The following is an 18439-nucleotide window of genomic DNA, read 5'->3' on the forward strand; positions in this document are numbered from 1 at the left end:
GAGCCATCGATGTGTCTGCTTGGGGGGGGATATATACGGCTGTGATTATAATCAAAGAGAATTCTCTTGGTAGATAATGCGGTCTACATTTAATTGTGAGGAATTCTAAATCAGGTGAACAGAAGGATTTGAGTTCCTGTATGTTTCTTTCATCGCACCATGTCTCGTTAACCATAAGGCATACGCCCCCACCCCTCTTCTTACCAGAAAGTTGTTTGTTTCTGTCGGCGCGATGCGTGGAGAAACCCGTTGGCTGCACCGCTTCGGATAGCGTCTCTCCAGTGAGCCATGTTTCAGTGAAGCACAGAACGTTACAGTCTCTGATGTCCCTCTGGAATGCTACCCTTGCTCGGATTTCATCAACCTTGTTGTCAAGAGACTGGACATTGGCAAGAAGAATGCTAGGGAGTGGTGCACGGTGTGCCCGTCTCCGGAGTCTGACCAGAAGACCGCCTCGTTTCCCTCTTTTTCGGAGTCGTTTTTTGGGTCGCTGCATGCGATCCATTCCGTTGTCCTGTTTGTAAGGCAGAACACAGGATCCGCGTCGCGAAAACATATTCTTGGTCGTACTGATGGTGAGTTGACGCTGATCTTATATAAAGTAGTTCTTCTCGACTGTATGTAATGAAACCTAAGATGACCTGGGGTGCTAATGTAAGAAATAACACGTAAAAAAACAAAAAACTGCATAGTTTCCTAGGAACGCGAAGCGAGGCGGCCATCTCTCGGCGCCGGAAGTCCCACTTGTTGTTGATTCTGGTAGAGAGCTGCAGAGATGGTTGTCCTTCTGGAAGGTTCTCGGGATGCACCTGAGCTCAATTTCGAGTCTCATAGCAAAGTGTCTGAATTTGTATGTAAATAAGGTATTTCTGTTTTGCTAAAATGTAAAAAAAACTGTTTTTGCTTTGCCATTGTGGGGTATTGTGTGTAGACTGATGAGGGAAAAAAGTGTTTTAATCCATTTTAGAATAAGGCTGTAACGAAACAAAATGTGTAAAAAGTCCATGGGTCTGAATACTTTCCGAATGCACTGTATATACACGATAATATTTTTCTGCAGACCCCTTGCACTAGAGGTCCACGGACCCCAGGTTGAATATCCCTGTATTAGAGGCCTAGGTGCTCTGAGGACTGCTACTGTAGGTATGAAGAATGAACGTGTATTGGTTTCACCTGTGTGTTGTTTAGTTAATTAGTGTCTGTATATAATGTAGGTTGTCCCGCCCTTGTTTTGTGCGGGATTGTTTATTTGTCATCTATGTCTGTCGGTGTATCTTGTGTTCTTATTCTCCGGATCGTCTTTTATCCTGTGTTGGATTATTCACCCTGTGTGTATTGGGTTGACCGTGTTTCTTGTTCACCGGAGAATAAAACTTTCATATCGCTATCTGCTCTCTGCGCCTGATTCCACCCACCTTGATTGGACGTGACAGGTACTGTATGGAAATGTGATATTTAATTCTACAAAAAAAAAAAATGCAAAAAAATGTAATAACCTGATTTTGCTTTGTCATTATGGGGTATTTTGTGTTGATTGATGAGATTTTTTATAATGATTTTTATTCATTTCGAATAAGGCTGGAACTTAACAAAATGTGGAAAAAGTCAAGGGGTCTGAATATTTTCCAAATGCACTGTATTTAAAAAAAAAAGTGCTAGAAAAGAAGAAAATATCTTCTAACGATGTCAACTTTATTTCTGAACTCCTAATATTGAGCAATTTACACTCATTCGAGCCAATTACACTCACTGGAGTATCTGACATAGTCTTTGAAAAAGCACCAGTGAGTACCCATCGTGGCAAGTGCCGCTGGCTGCTGGTAAGCTTTCTTGACTTGGACATAAGGTTTTTGCCAATGTAACAAGTGTTGAATTTCATGTAATATAATTACGCACAATCAGAATAGTTCCCATGTCTGATATTAGTGTACATTATTATTGTTGTTGTGAGTGCCCCTTGTAAATGGTGCTCACGTCTTGTCCTTCTCTATTGTCCCTCATAAACATCCCATGCACCCCCTTACCTCTTCCCTTTCTACTGTATCCCTGTGGAAGTGGTAGGCTACTGTAAAATTGTCCCTTGAAAATCATTACCATTATCAATACGTTAAAACACTTCTCAATGAGTTTATATGGCCATTGACAGTGTATTATATTGGTCTCCCACCATTCTGTTGTGATATATATGCACATCAGTCATCTAGCTACTGTACTTTTCTCTGTACATGTCGTCATTGGGCTGGCATGGCTATTCATGTCCCCTTTCGTTGTTCATTTGAACTTTGCAGAGAGGTTGGCGTACCAGGGCGGCACAGCATTTGTTTCTGGAAGTTTTTCCTGTCATTATCAGAGAGGAAAAGATCAAAACCAACCCTGACCCTTCGGTCATCTCCACCGGTCACACCAACACATGGTTAACCTTTGTTAAACCAGATTAACAGCTGTATTACATATCGTTTGGAGATGCAGTACCTTTCTAGCTAATAGTTAGCTATGTTAGCGCTTAGACTTACTATACCCCAGTATAATGTGGGGAGGGCAAAATAAGGAAACACCATCTAACAAGTTCATTTTAAAATGCTGATTACTTCGCATTGCCCTCATCATTCACCTGATGACAAGACGAGGACAAATGTTTTGGGCTGACGCATGATGGGGGTCCCTGGGTCGCTGGTTTGCTTGGGGTCCCTGGGAAAGAAAAGGTTGAAGACCCCTTCCATAGTAGTCAGTGTCTTTCTAAAGGAGCGCAGACCAGGTGAAAGTTAGACCCAGATCAGTAGTAGTGTTATGACAGTGTTATGCCCAGGGGGCCTTCATCTACTTTGGATGTGTGTGTGTGTGTGTGTGTGTGTGTGTGTGTGTGTGTGTGTGTGTGTGTGTGTGTGTGTGTGTGTGTGTGTGTGTGTGTGTGTGTGTGCGTGTGCGTGTGCGTGTGTGTGCGTGAGTGTGCGTGTGTGTGCGTGTGTGTGCGTGTGTGCAGTGCTCAGTCTCTACCTTGAAGTGCTGCAGCTGGGTGGAGGCCTGCAGGTCCTGCTCTGCTTCCTGCCTCAGACAGGAGTTGAAGATGAACAGCTCTGTGTCTCTCAGCCACACCTTCAGATCCTTGATCCTGCCCTCCAGCCGGCCCAGCAGGCTGCTGGTATGAGGGGACAGGGCAGAGCGAGGGTCCTGGGATGGGCTGGTGCTCCCCACAGACTCCCCCAGGATCTTCTGAGGAGGCCAAGAGGAGAGGAGGACGGAGAGTTGGAGACTGTGACAGTATGTACAATCATTTCAGAGCGGTACAGAGTACTGTTGTATCAATATACTGACAGCAGGTGGGAAATATACTGCAACATTATTGTGATCTGATAGCCCTCTCCGTTTGACACTTCTTTCCCTCCTGGCAATGCGACATTCTAGCAAAAAGCTCATGAAGTTGTCTATTTCAATAAGCAAATAAATGTGCAGATGTTGTTACTATCAACAAGTCTCAAACAGTGCTGATCATACCACGATTATTGCTACGTTCTAAAGATGAAGGCGGCTAATTCTGGACGTATTTTCAGTACAGCCGTATATTCCGCGTTGCCTCTCAGAGAATCACACAGAAAGGAGTAGATAACAATCAGAAGCACAAATACCCTCCAACGATTTCCCAAATAGGACTCTGCTGAGCAATTTCCCCCTCCTTCTATAACAGAGCAAACAGCACCACGCTGTGTATAGCCCCAGCCTGACAGACACAGGCTGTGACCAAAATAGCACCCTATACCCTACATAGCACACTACTTTTGACCAGTGCCCTGGTCATAAGTAGGGCACTATGAAGGGTATAGGGTGCCATTTGGGACTTGGCCACTGACATGTGAGTGAGTTCCCACCTGCCTGGGAAATGAGAGCTACGCTATAGCTACTTTTGGAGCCAGAGTGTCTGAGTCTCACACACACACACACACACACACACACACACACACACACACACACACACACACACACACACACACACACACACACACACACACACACACACACACACACACACACACACACACACACACACACACACACACACACACACACGCACACACACGCACAGGGGTTGAACTCTGTATGCAGAGGAGCCCAATTGTAGAGTGGCAAAACACTCCATTATCCAATTAATACACACACTGGTTGGTTTAATTGGCAGTCCTTTGTGTTGGTGCTGTGTGCTGGTGGATGTTTTGCAAGCTGTAATGGAAACAGATGTGATTATGAGTGAGTGAGTCAGCAATGAAGTGGCCATTTTGGGGCTAGATCGCTGGCTGGCTACACCCATTAAACACTGTGTGTGTTGATCCTCCATTACAGCTCTTTCTTTATTAGCCTCCACACCTGTGTGGCTGTCAGAGAACGTGTTAACGGCAGACCAGAGTCTATGACTAGATGGGTTTGACTTGCATGTTTTAGAGTCACTGTGAGAAACAAATGATCACTTAATACTACAGTGGTGTGATGTGAAATGATGGAGTAGGAAGTGAAAAATAGGAGAGGACACCTAGCTTTAAGATATTGTCAGTGAGGTGATATGAGTCACACATATCCCTAAACAATTCCACTGATTGGGATTTTCAATATTGATTCCAATAGCGTTCGACTTTGATTATCTGTACCTCACAACTCCATAAGTGTCCTTTGGGCTTACCGAAGTGGCTGCCTCCCAGCAAAGAGCATCGTATTTGTTCCCTCCCTTAAAAAGAATCCCTCCCTGACATTCTCTCTCTCTCATTCTGTTTCATTTTCTCTTCCCTCTCCTCTCCTCGTTTGAATATCGATAATTTGAAAGCACCCAATGAACTCCAGATAGAGCCTTTGTTTTTGCCCTGTGATGAACAGAGCTCTGCAGAGAGAGAGAGGTGAATCCAAATGCCCTTGGAGGGTCAGGGATACAAAAAAAGGAATTTATTGCCACTTTATTTTGTTCTGGAACAGTTTGCAATCATAAATTCTTCATAAGCAGAATACTTCAGAGAATGGTCTGTCTTCATAAATATATACGACAGAGGACATCAATTTCATTTAATTCACAATTTGTGTCAGCACAGCAGATGCCAATGCCTGACTTGATAGGGTTGTTTAATATGCAATTGAGACGGCGTAATGTGCAGTGCAGGGAGCAGAAATTCGCAGATTAAACTCCCCGCACCACTGCCATTTCATTCTAGCGGCTCTCTGCCCGATGCCACTCACCACAGACCAAAGAAATATTCCTTCGCTAAACAGAACTTTGTTTATGCATGAGCATCCTGTTCAAACGTCACACATTTATTTGGGATCTCAGTAGAACTTTAATCAGCGCTGATTGCTGTGGTGGAAAAGAAAACGTGTTCGTTTGTTGTTTAATTTCCAAACGGCATCTCTTTAGCTTGGGAACGGAATACATATGTTTATCTAGCTGAAACCAACCCACTCACACACACACACACACACACACACACACACACACACACACACACACACACACACACAGAGTCATTTCTTCTATGCAACAGTACGCATTGTTTTACGTCTATGTATTCATGTGTTATAGCGAAAATATGTCTTGGAACTCACACATGACAGAAATGACAGCAGGAACATGTTTGAGTTGTTGGCATATTGATAATTCTATGTTGTTGGATCTGTGCATGTCTGCGTCCTAATGGTACCTTGTTTCCCATGAAGTCCATAGTCCCTATGGGCCCCTGGTCAAAAGTAATGCCCTACATAGGGAATAGGGTGCCATTTGGGATACAGACCATGTGGATATGAGAGGGTAGATATGAGCAGATGCTGCTTGGGGTACTACTGGGACAGGGATACGTCCTGGTAATTGAGAGACCAGCAATTATATTTCTCATGTTCAGAGATTAGATGAACAGTGATTAACCTAAAATTAGCCTCTAAGAGCAATGCACAGTTGAACCCCAGTCGGTCCGATAAGGATCAACAAGCCAGCCATACCGTACCATTAACAGGATCATCAAGACTAGAGCAGGCAGGCGTCTCCGATCCGATACCATCTCCTGCTTCCCTGGCTGATATCCAAGATGGAGATATAGCTGAGCTGCCCCCCTCTAAGCAGGGCGGTGGGGGTGGATGGTGGGGGGTAGACAAGGCAGGGTACCTAGCTACTGTACTGTATTTGGTGTAGTGTTCATGTGTTGCATAGATAAGAGGGTTTGGGGGTGGAAGAAGGAGCCCCAGGCCTGTTCATCATTTCAGAGGCGTAGCAGCAAGGCTTTATCCTGATTCACTCACTTCAATTGAGCTGCTAGCCAGCTCCATCTCCACAGGGTTCCCTGCTAACCGAGAGAGGGCCAGCATCCAAAATGGCACCCTATTCCCGATATAGTGCACTACTTTTGACCAGAACCCCGCACTATATAGGAAATAGGGTGCCATTTGAGACACAGACAGGCTCTCAGGTGGGATATTGACCCGCATTAGTGCACTGGAGTCTGAACGGGACTGACTGGGGGACAGGCAGGGTGGGGGCCTGGGGCGCGTTCCTTTTGCTTTTACCTAAAAACAGCAGAACAACTGTTTTATTTATGCAGATAACAATGAGTTCCCAACAAGAAGGTCATATCATCATTTTGACCCATTCAGAAGGTGGAGTAGTGTTACGGTGTGTGTGTGTTCACCTGCAGCTGGTCCCACTTCTGTGTCATGGCATTGACTCTCTCGTCGAAGTCCGGGGGGAGCTGGGCTCCACTCCTCCGCAGGCTCTCAGCCCAGCCCAGGAGGTGTGTCTTCTTAGGGTGCCACATACTCATCTCTACACTGTTCCCCTGGGGACAGACACATGAGAGAGAGACACGGGTGAGACATTGAGGGACACTGTCTGCACACTACAGGACGTACTCTGGAGGAGAGATGCACAGCACTGACTACATGCATGTCGTCTAGTGCACTGCGGAGCATTGAGACACACAGAGACGTGGGTGAGAGTACATTTTAACCGGCCTAATTTCCACCATTCATACAGAAACCGGTACCTGCGAAAAGCTAGTTAATTGCAGGGAAAGATGTCCGTTGTGAAAAGGCTATTTACTATTTGAGACACAATTGGCACACATTGGAGTACATAGTGTATTGTAGAGTTGCTCACCATCCCCAGCACTGACTATGTCATTCATTCAACTGGTGAGCACAGCAGTGCAGCCCCCTGCTGCACACAAAGGCAAACAGACATTTAAAATAAAAAAGCTCTGATATTTTGTGCCATAAACTCAGTCTCTCTCTCTCTCTCTCTCTCTCTCTCTCTCTCTCTCTCTCTCTCTCTCTCTCTCTCTCTCTCTCTCCCTCTCTCTCTCTCTCTCTCTCTCTCTCTCTCTGTCTGTCTGTCTGTCTGTCTGTCTGTCTGTCTGTCTGTCTGTCTGTCTGTCTGTCTGTCTGTCTGTGTTTATTTCTCCACCAACAAGGAATCTTACTCAGAGAAGGAAATCAGAGAAATTGTTTCAACAGCATTACAACTGCACGAAACTCATATTTAGTGTAAATAAACTATAATATTCTAAGATGGAATATGTTTTCTGAACTGACATTTTCATTTAAATGGCTGAAGAAAAGCTTACTGTAACAGTACGAAATTGACACTCTTCAATCTCACATATTTTTGGTTAATTTCTCTCTTTCCCCTCCCGTTTCATTTTCTGCATCAATAGCTACTTGATTCTAGTTTTCGGTTGTCATTTATCATTACAGCCCAGCCACATTTAAATATTTAAATGTACTCCTGTTTTTTCCTTTTTTTAACTGTCATCAGTCCAGAAACCATTTTTCATTGTCGCTTTTTTTTTGATGGAGATGGTATCACACTTCCTCTGAAGCCATTCATCCCTTTCAGATTTTTAATAGCGCGCATGTAAAAGTAAATGTGTTACCATCTAACTATCAGGAAATGATCCAATTTATTTGTTGACAGCAAATATTGATTTTCCGAGTCTTCTTTTGTTTAAAAATGGCACATCATTGATCGAAAGTCAAAACATTACAGGAGAATAAAGTAGATAAGTGATTAAAATGCATGAGATCCAGAACTTTGAGATTAATGCTGAGAAGGATCTTTGATCAAATACACTGAACGCACTGGTGAGTTGTAGCCTCCAGTCTCTGTCTGAGCTAGAATAGCCAAGCATCTGCATACCTTAACTTTGTGAAATAGCTCTGGTAGGATCATAGGATGAAGTTATGAAACATGTAATATAGTATGCCTGTGCAATTGCTGTCATGATGTGAAAATATACTCCATTTTTTTTGTGTTGAACACAACATTGAAGGCCATTTTCATGACTTGGTGCTGGATGAAGACGAGCTTTAAGAAAATAGTGTATAACTTAGTTGGAGTGACGGGTCTATGAGGGGTTGAGAGAAAGAGAGAGAGGGGGCGTGGTGGAATGAAGGGGGGGTAGGGGGTGGAATGGAAAAGAACTGTGTGCTCTCCAAAAAAGAGAGTCACATGAAAATAGATGAGGAAAATCAACAAGCAATCATAACTTTAATTCATTCCACATATTAATGAGTACGAAAGACTGGAAATGTCAGCAGAAATGCAGTCATACATGAAAACATTTAATGCATTTTTGTAGATTCATCTTATCCATTAAATTAAAGTTTGTTCAGAGTCTGTAACGTGTTGAGACAACAGAAGTAAGACTCCATGAAGTGAGTCGGATGCCTCCGTATTTAAATGAATTTATACACAGTTATATAGTTAACACATTACTGCCAGCCACCACAAACCAGCCTCTATGAAAACTCACAGTTAACATCCAACAAAGTACAATGGACTCTGCAGCTAGCTGCCAAAATCATACCAATATACTGTTTATTGGTCCAACAATAACACACTAATAACAGGTGTATTGTGCATATACATCATCATACTATCTAAATATATATATTTTTTAAAGGTGAAACATTACCACATATTAAATCATAAAGATGGCATTAATAAAACAGAATATTCACATATTCCAGGGCTTGTAAATACTAAGCTTGTAAATCTCAACGCTTATAAAGCCTAGCAATGGAATGGGCCACCTCTAACTCATAACATAGTGTGCTGTGGTGGTAGAGATTGACTCAAGAGAATCCTCCGTGGGGAATGTGTTCTCTTTAACCAACAAAGCCTTAAGAAAACAAAGCAGACAAATATGATAATTACTTCATCAATTTGGGGTGGGGGGCATCCTCACTACCTACAATTTGCTGTTGGCAGTGTCAAAGGAGAAGAAGACAGGGGCTGGGGAGAGGAGAGAGGAGGGAGAGAGAAATCCTCCATTGAAGAGAGCGAGAGCGAGAGCGAGAGAGTGCAGCTTCTACAGCTGATGAGAGAGGGGCTCTGTCTCCCTGATAGATGGACAAGCTCCAGCCATGAAAGAACAGGAAGAAATATTCAGTGTGTACTTAAAGAGAAAAAGGAAAACATCAAACCCTTGATTCAGATATAATTCTAGACTGTTTATGCAAAATGGAAGCGCTAAGTTGTTGAGTTGTTTTGTGTGTGTGTGTGTGTGTGTGTGTGTGTGTGTGTGTGTGTGTGTGTGTGTGTGTGTGTGTGTGTGTGTGTGTGTGTGTGTGTGTGTGTGTGTGTGTGTCTGTGTACTGAAAATCACCCCGTTGAAAAAATTCTGCTCTAACGGGTCTGGAACAAAAGGCCTTGAAACACTGTTAATTGTCACCATGGTGACCAGAAGAATAAGCCATTTTACAACTGGTATAGAAGGCTCACATTGAGCTCACAGTGAGTCAAGCATTTTTCTTTTTTTCCCTGCTTAGTGTTTAAGAACAAGGTGCCCAGTCACTCTGGGGTCAGCTACAGACCCAGGAGAATTTCCACTGGCCATTCCAGATCGCATCTAGCGTGGAATCATTCTGTTTTTAATGAGACACACAAGAGAAGAATAAACCTTTACATCATAAAAAAAAAGAATTTAAAAGGAGCAAACAAATTGAAAAAGCAATATGATCATTCAGGGAACCATGAATTTGGGGAAAAGATTGAGTGAAGAGTAGGATGCTATAGGCACAAGGAACCAAGGGAATTCTGGCCCTGTCATAACTGTGGACAGTGGTGATAACAATAGATGAGCAGACACGCAGTTTCAAGACATTTCTGCCTCCCTCTTTCCCTCCTTCCATCCAAAGAGGATGCATTACACAGATTTCCAAAGTGCTAATGAGAAATACAAGAGGATCAATAGACAAAGAAGTGCCCAGTCAGCCCACAGATAGGAAAAAAAGAAAAAAGGAACAGCAGGGTCTTTTACAGAAAATGTTTCATGTTAGAAAAAAAGACTTGCTGCTGGACATGTACGGGGTTACAATAGCTTCTCCTTTCAAATTCTATGATCAGGGTCAAAATAATATTTTTCTTCTGTTTCTAACAACTGCTCTCAGTTGGACGTGTATTGTTGAATAATCGTTGGTCCTGTCCCTACAACACGGAGGGGGGGAGAGCTCTCTCTTTCTCTCTATCCCTCCCTCTCTCTCTCTATCCCTCCCTCCCTCCCTCTCTCTCCCTCTCTCCCTCCCTCTCTCCCTCTCTCCCTCTCTCTCTCTCTCTCTCTCCCTCCCTCTCTCTCTCCCTCTCTCTCTCCCTCTCTCTCTCTCCCTCCCTCCCTCCCTCTCTCTCTCTCTCCCTCCCTCCCTCCCTCCCTCCCTCCCTCCCTCCCTCTCTCTCTCTCTCTCCCTCCCTCCCTTCCTCTCCTCCCTCCCTCTCTCTCTCCCTCCCCTCCCTCTCTCTCTCCCTCTCTCTCTCCCTCTCTCTCTCCTCCCTCCCTCCCTCTCTCTCTCTCCCTCCCTCCCTTCCTCTCTCCCTCCCTCTCTCTCTCTCTCTCTCTCTCTGGTGACCCCATAGGCAGCCCATGTCTAATGCCATTCAGTGACAAACAAAGACAGTCTTTATCCCAGCCCTGGATTCTAAGCTCAGCTGCATGCAGTGTGGAGGAATCTGAGAGAGCCCGATGAGAGAGGGGAGGGGCGGGAGCGAGGTCCTTAAAACCCCAGCCCACACCGCTCCACTACTCTTTTCTCTCTTCTTTACCAGATTTTTCTTTACCAGACAAACACAGGAAACAATGCAATCAGCCAAGACCACAATGTTTTAGTGAGTGAGGAAAAAAAACCAAACCATGGATGGCTATGGAGTTTTGGCTCTGCCTGGCTAGGCCTCAGTGACAAGGCCAAGAAGGAGTGTTTGGCTGGGTGGTAGGCATCGCTAAGCAGCCCAGTTTGTTTAATCACAAGTGCATATCCTACAGGAAACTATAAACCAGCCAGCAGAACACACTGGGAGGGTTGTTAAACTGCCACCTGTGTAGTTTAATAGATAATCATTCACGGTAAAACACTGCATAAGAGCAGTAGACTGCTCAGTATACTGTAATAACTTTGCTTCACAATTTGCCATGTAAATGAATATCACACTGGCCTGATCAGTATAAATGTGTTACCTTTGATGGAGATGGGGGAAAAATTAAAATCTGCAGTGTCATTTGAAATTGGCAGAACTGGCCGAGTAAATTACATTTGAGGATTTTGAATGGGTTTCTTTCTTCTAGCTTATTCCATTTGCATTAGCTGAGAAATCATATTACATAGCCCATGCATTGTTAATTGGTCCTTTATTGCATTATCCATGATATAAATTAAATGACAAATATTAAAATGAATTGCAAATCCACTAATAGAAGATCATAAGACAATCTTTTTTAAGTATTACTCATTAATAATTGAATTGTAATTATATCACCAGCGGTCTGCGCTGCAATGGAGCAGACATTTTATATATCCACGTGGAAGGTTTTCCCTTCACAGTCCCTCTCCTCTCCTATTCTCTCCTCTGCTTCCCTCTCCTCTCCGTCCAGTGGGGCAGTCTTATTGTGACTGATGTGGGGGAATCATGGAGATTCATTAAGACCCTATGGAATGATGGAAGCGAAGGAGGGAGGAGGGAGAGAGGGAAGAAAGAGAGACGTTTTCTCCTCTGGTCCTCTTTCTAGACGCCTTGCGTCCTCCCTGAAAAAGACCAGCCTCCTACGCAGGCTGAGGGGCTCTCGCTCTGATACAGAGCAGCCCCTAGAAAAGTGACTCCTTTGTCAACAGAATACAAGAGAAAGTTTATTTTGTGGAGGAGGACCATGGAGAGAGAGAGAGAGAGAGAGAGAGAGAGAGAGAGAGAGAGAGAGGGGGGGGGGAACGAGTGAGAGTGAGGGCGGAGAAAAATCCCTCCCTCCATTTTCTCTCTCTGTCTCAGTCCTAACCAAGCATTTCTTTGCAGACAATTAAGTGTTCCTATTTAAAGATCATTAAAAAGCCTTCCTTGGAGCGGCTAGGAGCCTGGCTGACTGAAAATAGTTAAATTCCTCCTTTTAGCCCCGTCCATCCATGGGGGAAGGAGTGAGAGAGAGAGAGAGAGAGAGAGAGAGAGAGAGAGAGAGAGAGAGAGAGAGAGAGAGAGGCTGAATTGAACCGAATGAAAAGAAGCAGTTGGAAAAAAGCTGCAATCATTTAATGCAGATGACCTCTGACAGAGTGGCCGCTCCTCTCTTTCCTCTCCTCGCTCACTCTCACTCCTTCCTGTCTCTCTCCTTCCTCTCTCGCCGTCTCTCTGGCAGACAGAATTTGCATGGGCTCTGTGCGCAGAGGAACAATGTAACCTAAATGGTAGACAATCTTTATTCTAATGAAGTGGGTGTCAAGGTCAATGTAAAACTGTGATGATAAATGGCGCACCACTAGGCACCGGGAGTCACGCAGACATTATGCTGCTTTCACATTAATTGTAGAGTGAAATCCAGAGTGAATTCCCCTATACAAAAAGGCCTGCTGTTGGCAGGGAGGGAGCAGGGTGGAGGCAGGGGGGTTGGAGAAGAGGCGGCTGGGAGGGAGGGACTCTATGGACGTGAAGACGATGCTGTAATGCCTGGGAAGGGAAGAGGACATCCGTGGACATCTATGCTGGGATTGTGCCTAAGGTATTTGACAGGCCGAGCACTGAGGGTCACAGTGCTCTATAATGAGATACTGAATGTGTCTTATAAATGTCAGATGGTTGAAAATGAATACATTGTCAAAGATGCAAACAAATCACTATGAATTGTGACAGCATGGAGTAATGAAAAGATAGAAGTATTTTATGTGGCCATTTTTGTAGTGTCTGCTCACTTCTCATATAGTCATATATCTACTGATTGTATAGAGCAGATGCACCTATACTTCTAGGAGGCAATATGCTGAGCTAAAGGGGAAATAGGTCTAACACCATCCATCCATGCATGGAAACCTCTGATACAACAGGAACCTTGAGCTAACACAGAACAGTTAGAGTCAGAATCACCGAAGCCTGCTTTCCCTTTATGATGACTGACAGAACAAAACCTTCTAAACGCACCACCAACATCCCCCTAGGACCAGATGAAATCCTGATTAATATAACAGCGTTGGAAAAGACCCAAAAAAATTCTTTACAACACTGTTACTTGACCCTGGTAGTGTTATATTCAATATTTCTCCTCAGTCTGAGTGAGTGTCTTTGAAGGACTGCTAGAGCTGCTTCTACACATTTCCTCAAACAGCAGGTGAGACAGAGGGGCATCCCTGAGGAGTTCTACAACACTGCAATGCTGGCTCAGAGCTGGGGAAACTACTTCACAGAGCAGAGAACACACCTCCAAACTGAAACTCTCACAACCCCAATACACCTAGAGTATTACAAGTTCCAAGCCCTGACACTTTTATGTGGGAGCTTAAAGTGATTTAACATTTCCATGTGTTTTTAAAAATGTTAAAACCCATCACCGTTTTTTTGGGGTATTTTTTCCAAAACCCGCCCCAAAAAATAAAATGAAGAAAAACAATGAAAATGTTGAAATGTTTATATGAGGATGGAGCAACATGATGCAACAATTACATTGGAAATTAGGATCGGCTCATAGCTTTGTGTAATTTCTGTGTTCTGAAGCATGGAAATGTAATCTGTCATTAATTAAGGAATGTTTTCTTCGTTCTCTGGCTTGGTATCATTTTTCTGTGTGTGTCTGACTGTCAGGTTGGCTGGAGCACTTTAAGTGGAAGACAGAGTGTGCATTCCAAATGGCTCCCTATTCCCTACATAGAGCACTACATTTGACCAAATCCCTATGGGCCATGGTACTACATAGAGAATAAAGTGCTGTATGAGATGCATACAGATAGTGTTTCGGGGGATCTGGCTGGCAGATCAATCCTGGGGTGTAATCATTAGTCCAAGCAGTTGCAAAACTGAAGTTTCTATTGGACAAATCCAGTTAGGTCCCGCCGCGTTTCGTTTGCTTCCGTTCAATATATGTTTTCGCAACAGAATCGGCGTAGCCCTGTAGTGGTGCTCTGTATACAGGATACGTCTGCTTGGGACGACACCCTGGTCCTTATGTAATGCACTATGATCCGTGTCCATATGGCTCTAGACAAAAATAGTGCACTATTCAGGTAATAGGGTGCCATTCCGGACACCAAAAGTGCACTACATACGGAATAGGGTGTTATTTCAGACACAGACCGGCAGGTTTATGCTCTTGTTTGTAATGAGCCAGCCACCGTCTTCCTATAGTAGCTTCAGGGTGGGCGAAGAAAGGCTGGCCGTCCCCACCCTGATTAGAATGTCACTGCTGACTTGGTGGCTAACAATGAATACAGCAGCAGCAGACACCACCTTGGGAAACTTGCTGATATTCAAATATACTGGAAAAAGTCACGCTGTAGCTCTGTTTCCACAGTATGCTTCATGGTTGGTTTGTTATTGAATTGGGGAGGGGCTCCATCTCTGGAGAGAGAGAGAGAGAGAGAGAGAGAGAGAGAGAGAGAGAGAGAGAGAGAGAGAGAGAGAGAGTACAGAAAGTGCAGTGAAGTCTATAGCGCAGGTGTTTGTCTGTTGCTGGCTAGCTGCGCACTCTGAGGCCTTGCCTGGCCGTTCTGTCCAGCGTTTTGGAGCATGGCCAACAAAATGAAAGGAAAAAGAGACAACCGTGTTGTTTGCCTTGCCATTCAGAGCAGCTAACAGTTCTCTTCAGGAGTAATGAAAGAGGGCCAAGATTACATCACTACATCAAAATGCCATTAAAATCATCCTTCAGCCTAAAAGCAATCCAAAATCAAGCCAACCATCTGTAATATGTCCCCTAATATGTTGGTGGTATACCGACGCAGTGCATTCTCCCTTTCCCTCTGCAAACCTCAGTGCCATGGAAGTTTTTGCTAACAATTAGAGTAGCAAGCCCAACCCCCCACCAATGCTTTCATGCTGTATGAGTAAACTTTGCAAAGTTCCCACAGTGCTTCTTCTGGATGAAATGCTAATGCTGCTCCATTGCCTAGCTACAGGGAAATGCTCTTTTTTTCAATGGGCTAACAGAGAGAGAATGAGGAGGGTGAGAGAGTGACGAGAGAGACGAGAGGGGTAGAGAGAGAGCAAGACGGAGAGAGAGGAGAGAGGACTAAAGAGACTCACAGAGAAAGCAAGAGAGAGGGAGAGAGAGAGAGAGAGAGAGAGAGACAGAGACAGAGACAGAGACAGGGGATAGAGCATAGAGAGGGGTAGAGAGATAGGACATAAGCTGCTACTAGTTTTCAGAGGCATGGCCCAGAAAAGAAACAGCAGGCTTAGGAATTCTAGCCACCACCATACCAGTCAGTGACCAAACCACCAGCCCCCCGGCCCTCCCTCCCTCCCTCCATCTCCCACCATCTATCCCTCCCTCCCTCCATCTCCCACCATCTATCCCTCCCTCCCTCCATCCATCCATCCATCCATCCCTCCCTCTCTCCCTCCATCCTTCCATCCCCATACCCATCCACTATCCAGTAAACCCTCCACTCTCCCACTCCCTCTCAGAGAGTCTGTCATGCCTGCCAGCCACCAAAGCTCTCAGCATATTGACTCAACCTGTTTGCCATTCTATGAGTAAAAGACCAAATAGACTTTAAAACATCACTAATACTGAACATGGATGGTTGGTTTCTGTATGAATTGCAGACAAATTGAGTCAGATTTTCTGGGTTACATGCTATTTCACCAGGATTGGATATGAAATACCAACCGTTAGTGCATGTTGAATTACAGGCAAGTTTATATACTGTATTCTAAAATGATAGCAATGTATGGTAACACTGCACTACAGACCATCTACACGATCAGTAACATTTCAACAAACAATCTACTAGCTCTAACCTTTATCAAAACCTTAAACTTAACTCTTACCCTAACCCTTATTTTAAACCTAACCTTGACCTTAGCGAGCAGTTGCTTGTCAACAGATTGTTTGTTGATTGTATGACCATCTGTAGAGCATGTAAAAGATGGACAATCCAAACTATCCAAATAAAGTGTGACCCAATGTAGTGTGTTGTCTGGACCTCATTTATCATTCCCTCTCTCATTCAACATGAACACATGTAAATGATTATTTCTGAAGGGGATGTTTTTTCTTGCCTCTGAGAGTCTAACCTTTGCATTAGCAGCACTGTGTTCTCTCTCTCATAGCCCTGTCTCTCTCCTGGGTGTGAAAATCACTAGGGCTGCATTCAACCGCAGTGTTATTGATGAAAAAGCAACGAGCCAGTCGGGGCAATGCTTTATTAATTAATCTCCTAATTCCCAGGCCTGAATTTAGCCCAACTAGACAGACTTGTAAATGATATGCTTTGCTCTTGTCAACAAAGATATTTGTATTTCTGAATTATGCATATGGTATAATGGGACTCCATCAGAAGTGCTGACAACAAAATATTTGGAAACTACAAAATTCACAATCTCAAGGGCTTCAATTCCCTATTTCCTGCCTAGATTTTATGAACTGCCAACGAAGCCTATATTTGATATGGAGAAGGTTAACTGTCAAATCATTTTAGGCCTGCTACTGATGTCTTGGAATAAACAAACAAACACACACAAGAAAGCCTTCAAAAACCCAATTAGCCTACCTAATATTTGGCAAAATACAGAATTATACACAGGTCTTTGAGCAGATGTTTGAGCATACTGTAAATCCTATAACCCTATATGTAGCCTATTAATTAATATGTAATTCTATATGGATTATTTGTGTAATTCTATGTGATCAAGGATATGTTTAGGGTGGGTCACAAAGCACTGGTTCGAGGTCTCTTACCCAAACTTTCCCCTCTCCCACAGTCTAACCTTGTCGTGTAAAGTGACTGGCTGGTTGATGGGAGAAAGTGTGCCATCTGGTGGCCGCCTAAGAGTACCGTCTGAAACGGAGGTCCTCTCTCCCACCTAAACAATCTGATTGGATCAATCTATGAGTCTCTATTCTAAAGTCAAAAAACTGGGCATGGATTCAGTTTCCAGTCCTGTTTAGTGACCACACAAGACATACTCTTTCTCATCAAACCTGCTCTCATTCAGAGGGGCATATATATATATATACACATTATAGAAAGTACAATGTATTCTACTGTGCACAGAACATGACTGGTTAAGCCAACAGTACCCAGCTAGCACAGTAGTGTCACGCCCTGACCTGAGTATTCTTTGTTTTCTTTATATATTTTGGTTAGGTCAGGGTGTGGCGAGGGTGGTATGTGTGTTTTTGTCTCATCTAGAGTGTTTGTACTGTCTAGGGGTTTTGTAGGTTTATGGGGTTGTTTCCATCTAGGTGTTTATGTAGGTCTATGGTTGACTAGATTGGGTCTCAATTAGAGACAGGTGTTTATCGTTGTCTCTGATTGGGAACCATATTTAGGCAGCCATCTTCTTTGGGTATTTCGTGGGTTATTGTCTATGTTATGTTGTATGTTAGCACAGTGTTTATACAGCGGTCACGGTCGTTTTGTTTAAGTGTTCTTCGTGTTCATTAATAAAGAAGAATGTATTCTAACCACGCTGCGCTTTGGTCTACTCCATACGACGATCGTGACAAGTAGATCTGGGCAGATTCCGGCTGACGTCATGTGGCCCGCCTTCAGCAGTATTTATGGTTAGGATGCAGGGATTGAGCTCTGGCAAATTCTGGTGTGAGTTATCTGGCCCAAATGTATTACTTGGGGCTTGGGGCGATTGTGGCTACTCTCTGGCAGATGATTACACGGGCTGCTTTATATACAATTACCATTTCATTATTTATGTATTTTTCCATATTTTCATATTGTTTCTGTGATCAAAAAAGATTTAAATTAAATTAAGAGTCTTTCCTGTTTAAGTAGTATTTTGATACTTTGTGCAAGGCAATTTATCAGAATGAAAAACTTTGCGGATGGGTCCTCCCAAGTGGTGCAGTGGTCTAAGACACTGTATCGCAGTGGCAAGGCGATGCACAATTGGCCCAGTGCTGTCCGGGTTAGGGGAGTGTTTTGCCGGGCTGGGATGTCTTTGTTCCATCGCGCTCTAGCGACTCCTGTGGCGGTCAGGGCGCATGCACGTTGACACGGTTGC

At 43.9% G+C, this 18439-nt stretch overlaps 1 protein-coding gene across 1 annotated transcript in view; it reads right to left on the bottom strand.

The window, feature by feature from the left end:
- Window positions 1-18439, bottom strand: part of LOC135507986 (A-kinase anchor protein 6-like) — a 192158-nt gene that overhangs the window by 39806 nt on the left and 133913 nt on the right. The window contains 2 exon segments of the mRNA XM_064927842.1: window positions 2995-3210; window positions 6648-6794. Coding sequence (XP_064783914.1) covers window positions 2995-3210; window positions 6648-6794 — 363 coding nt within the window.

This window comes from Oncorhynchus masou, chromosome 21 (assembly GCF_036934945.1).
Source record: "Oncorhynchus masou masou isolate Uvic2021 chromosome 21, UVic_Omas_1.1, whole genome shotgun sequence".
In the NCBI taxonomy this organism is placed as follows: domain Eukaryota; kingdom Metazoa; phylum Chordata; class Actinopteri; order Salmoniformes; family Salmonidae; genus Oncorhynchus; species Oncorhynchus masou.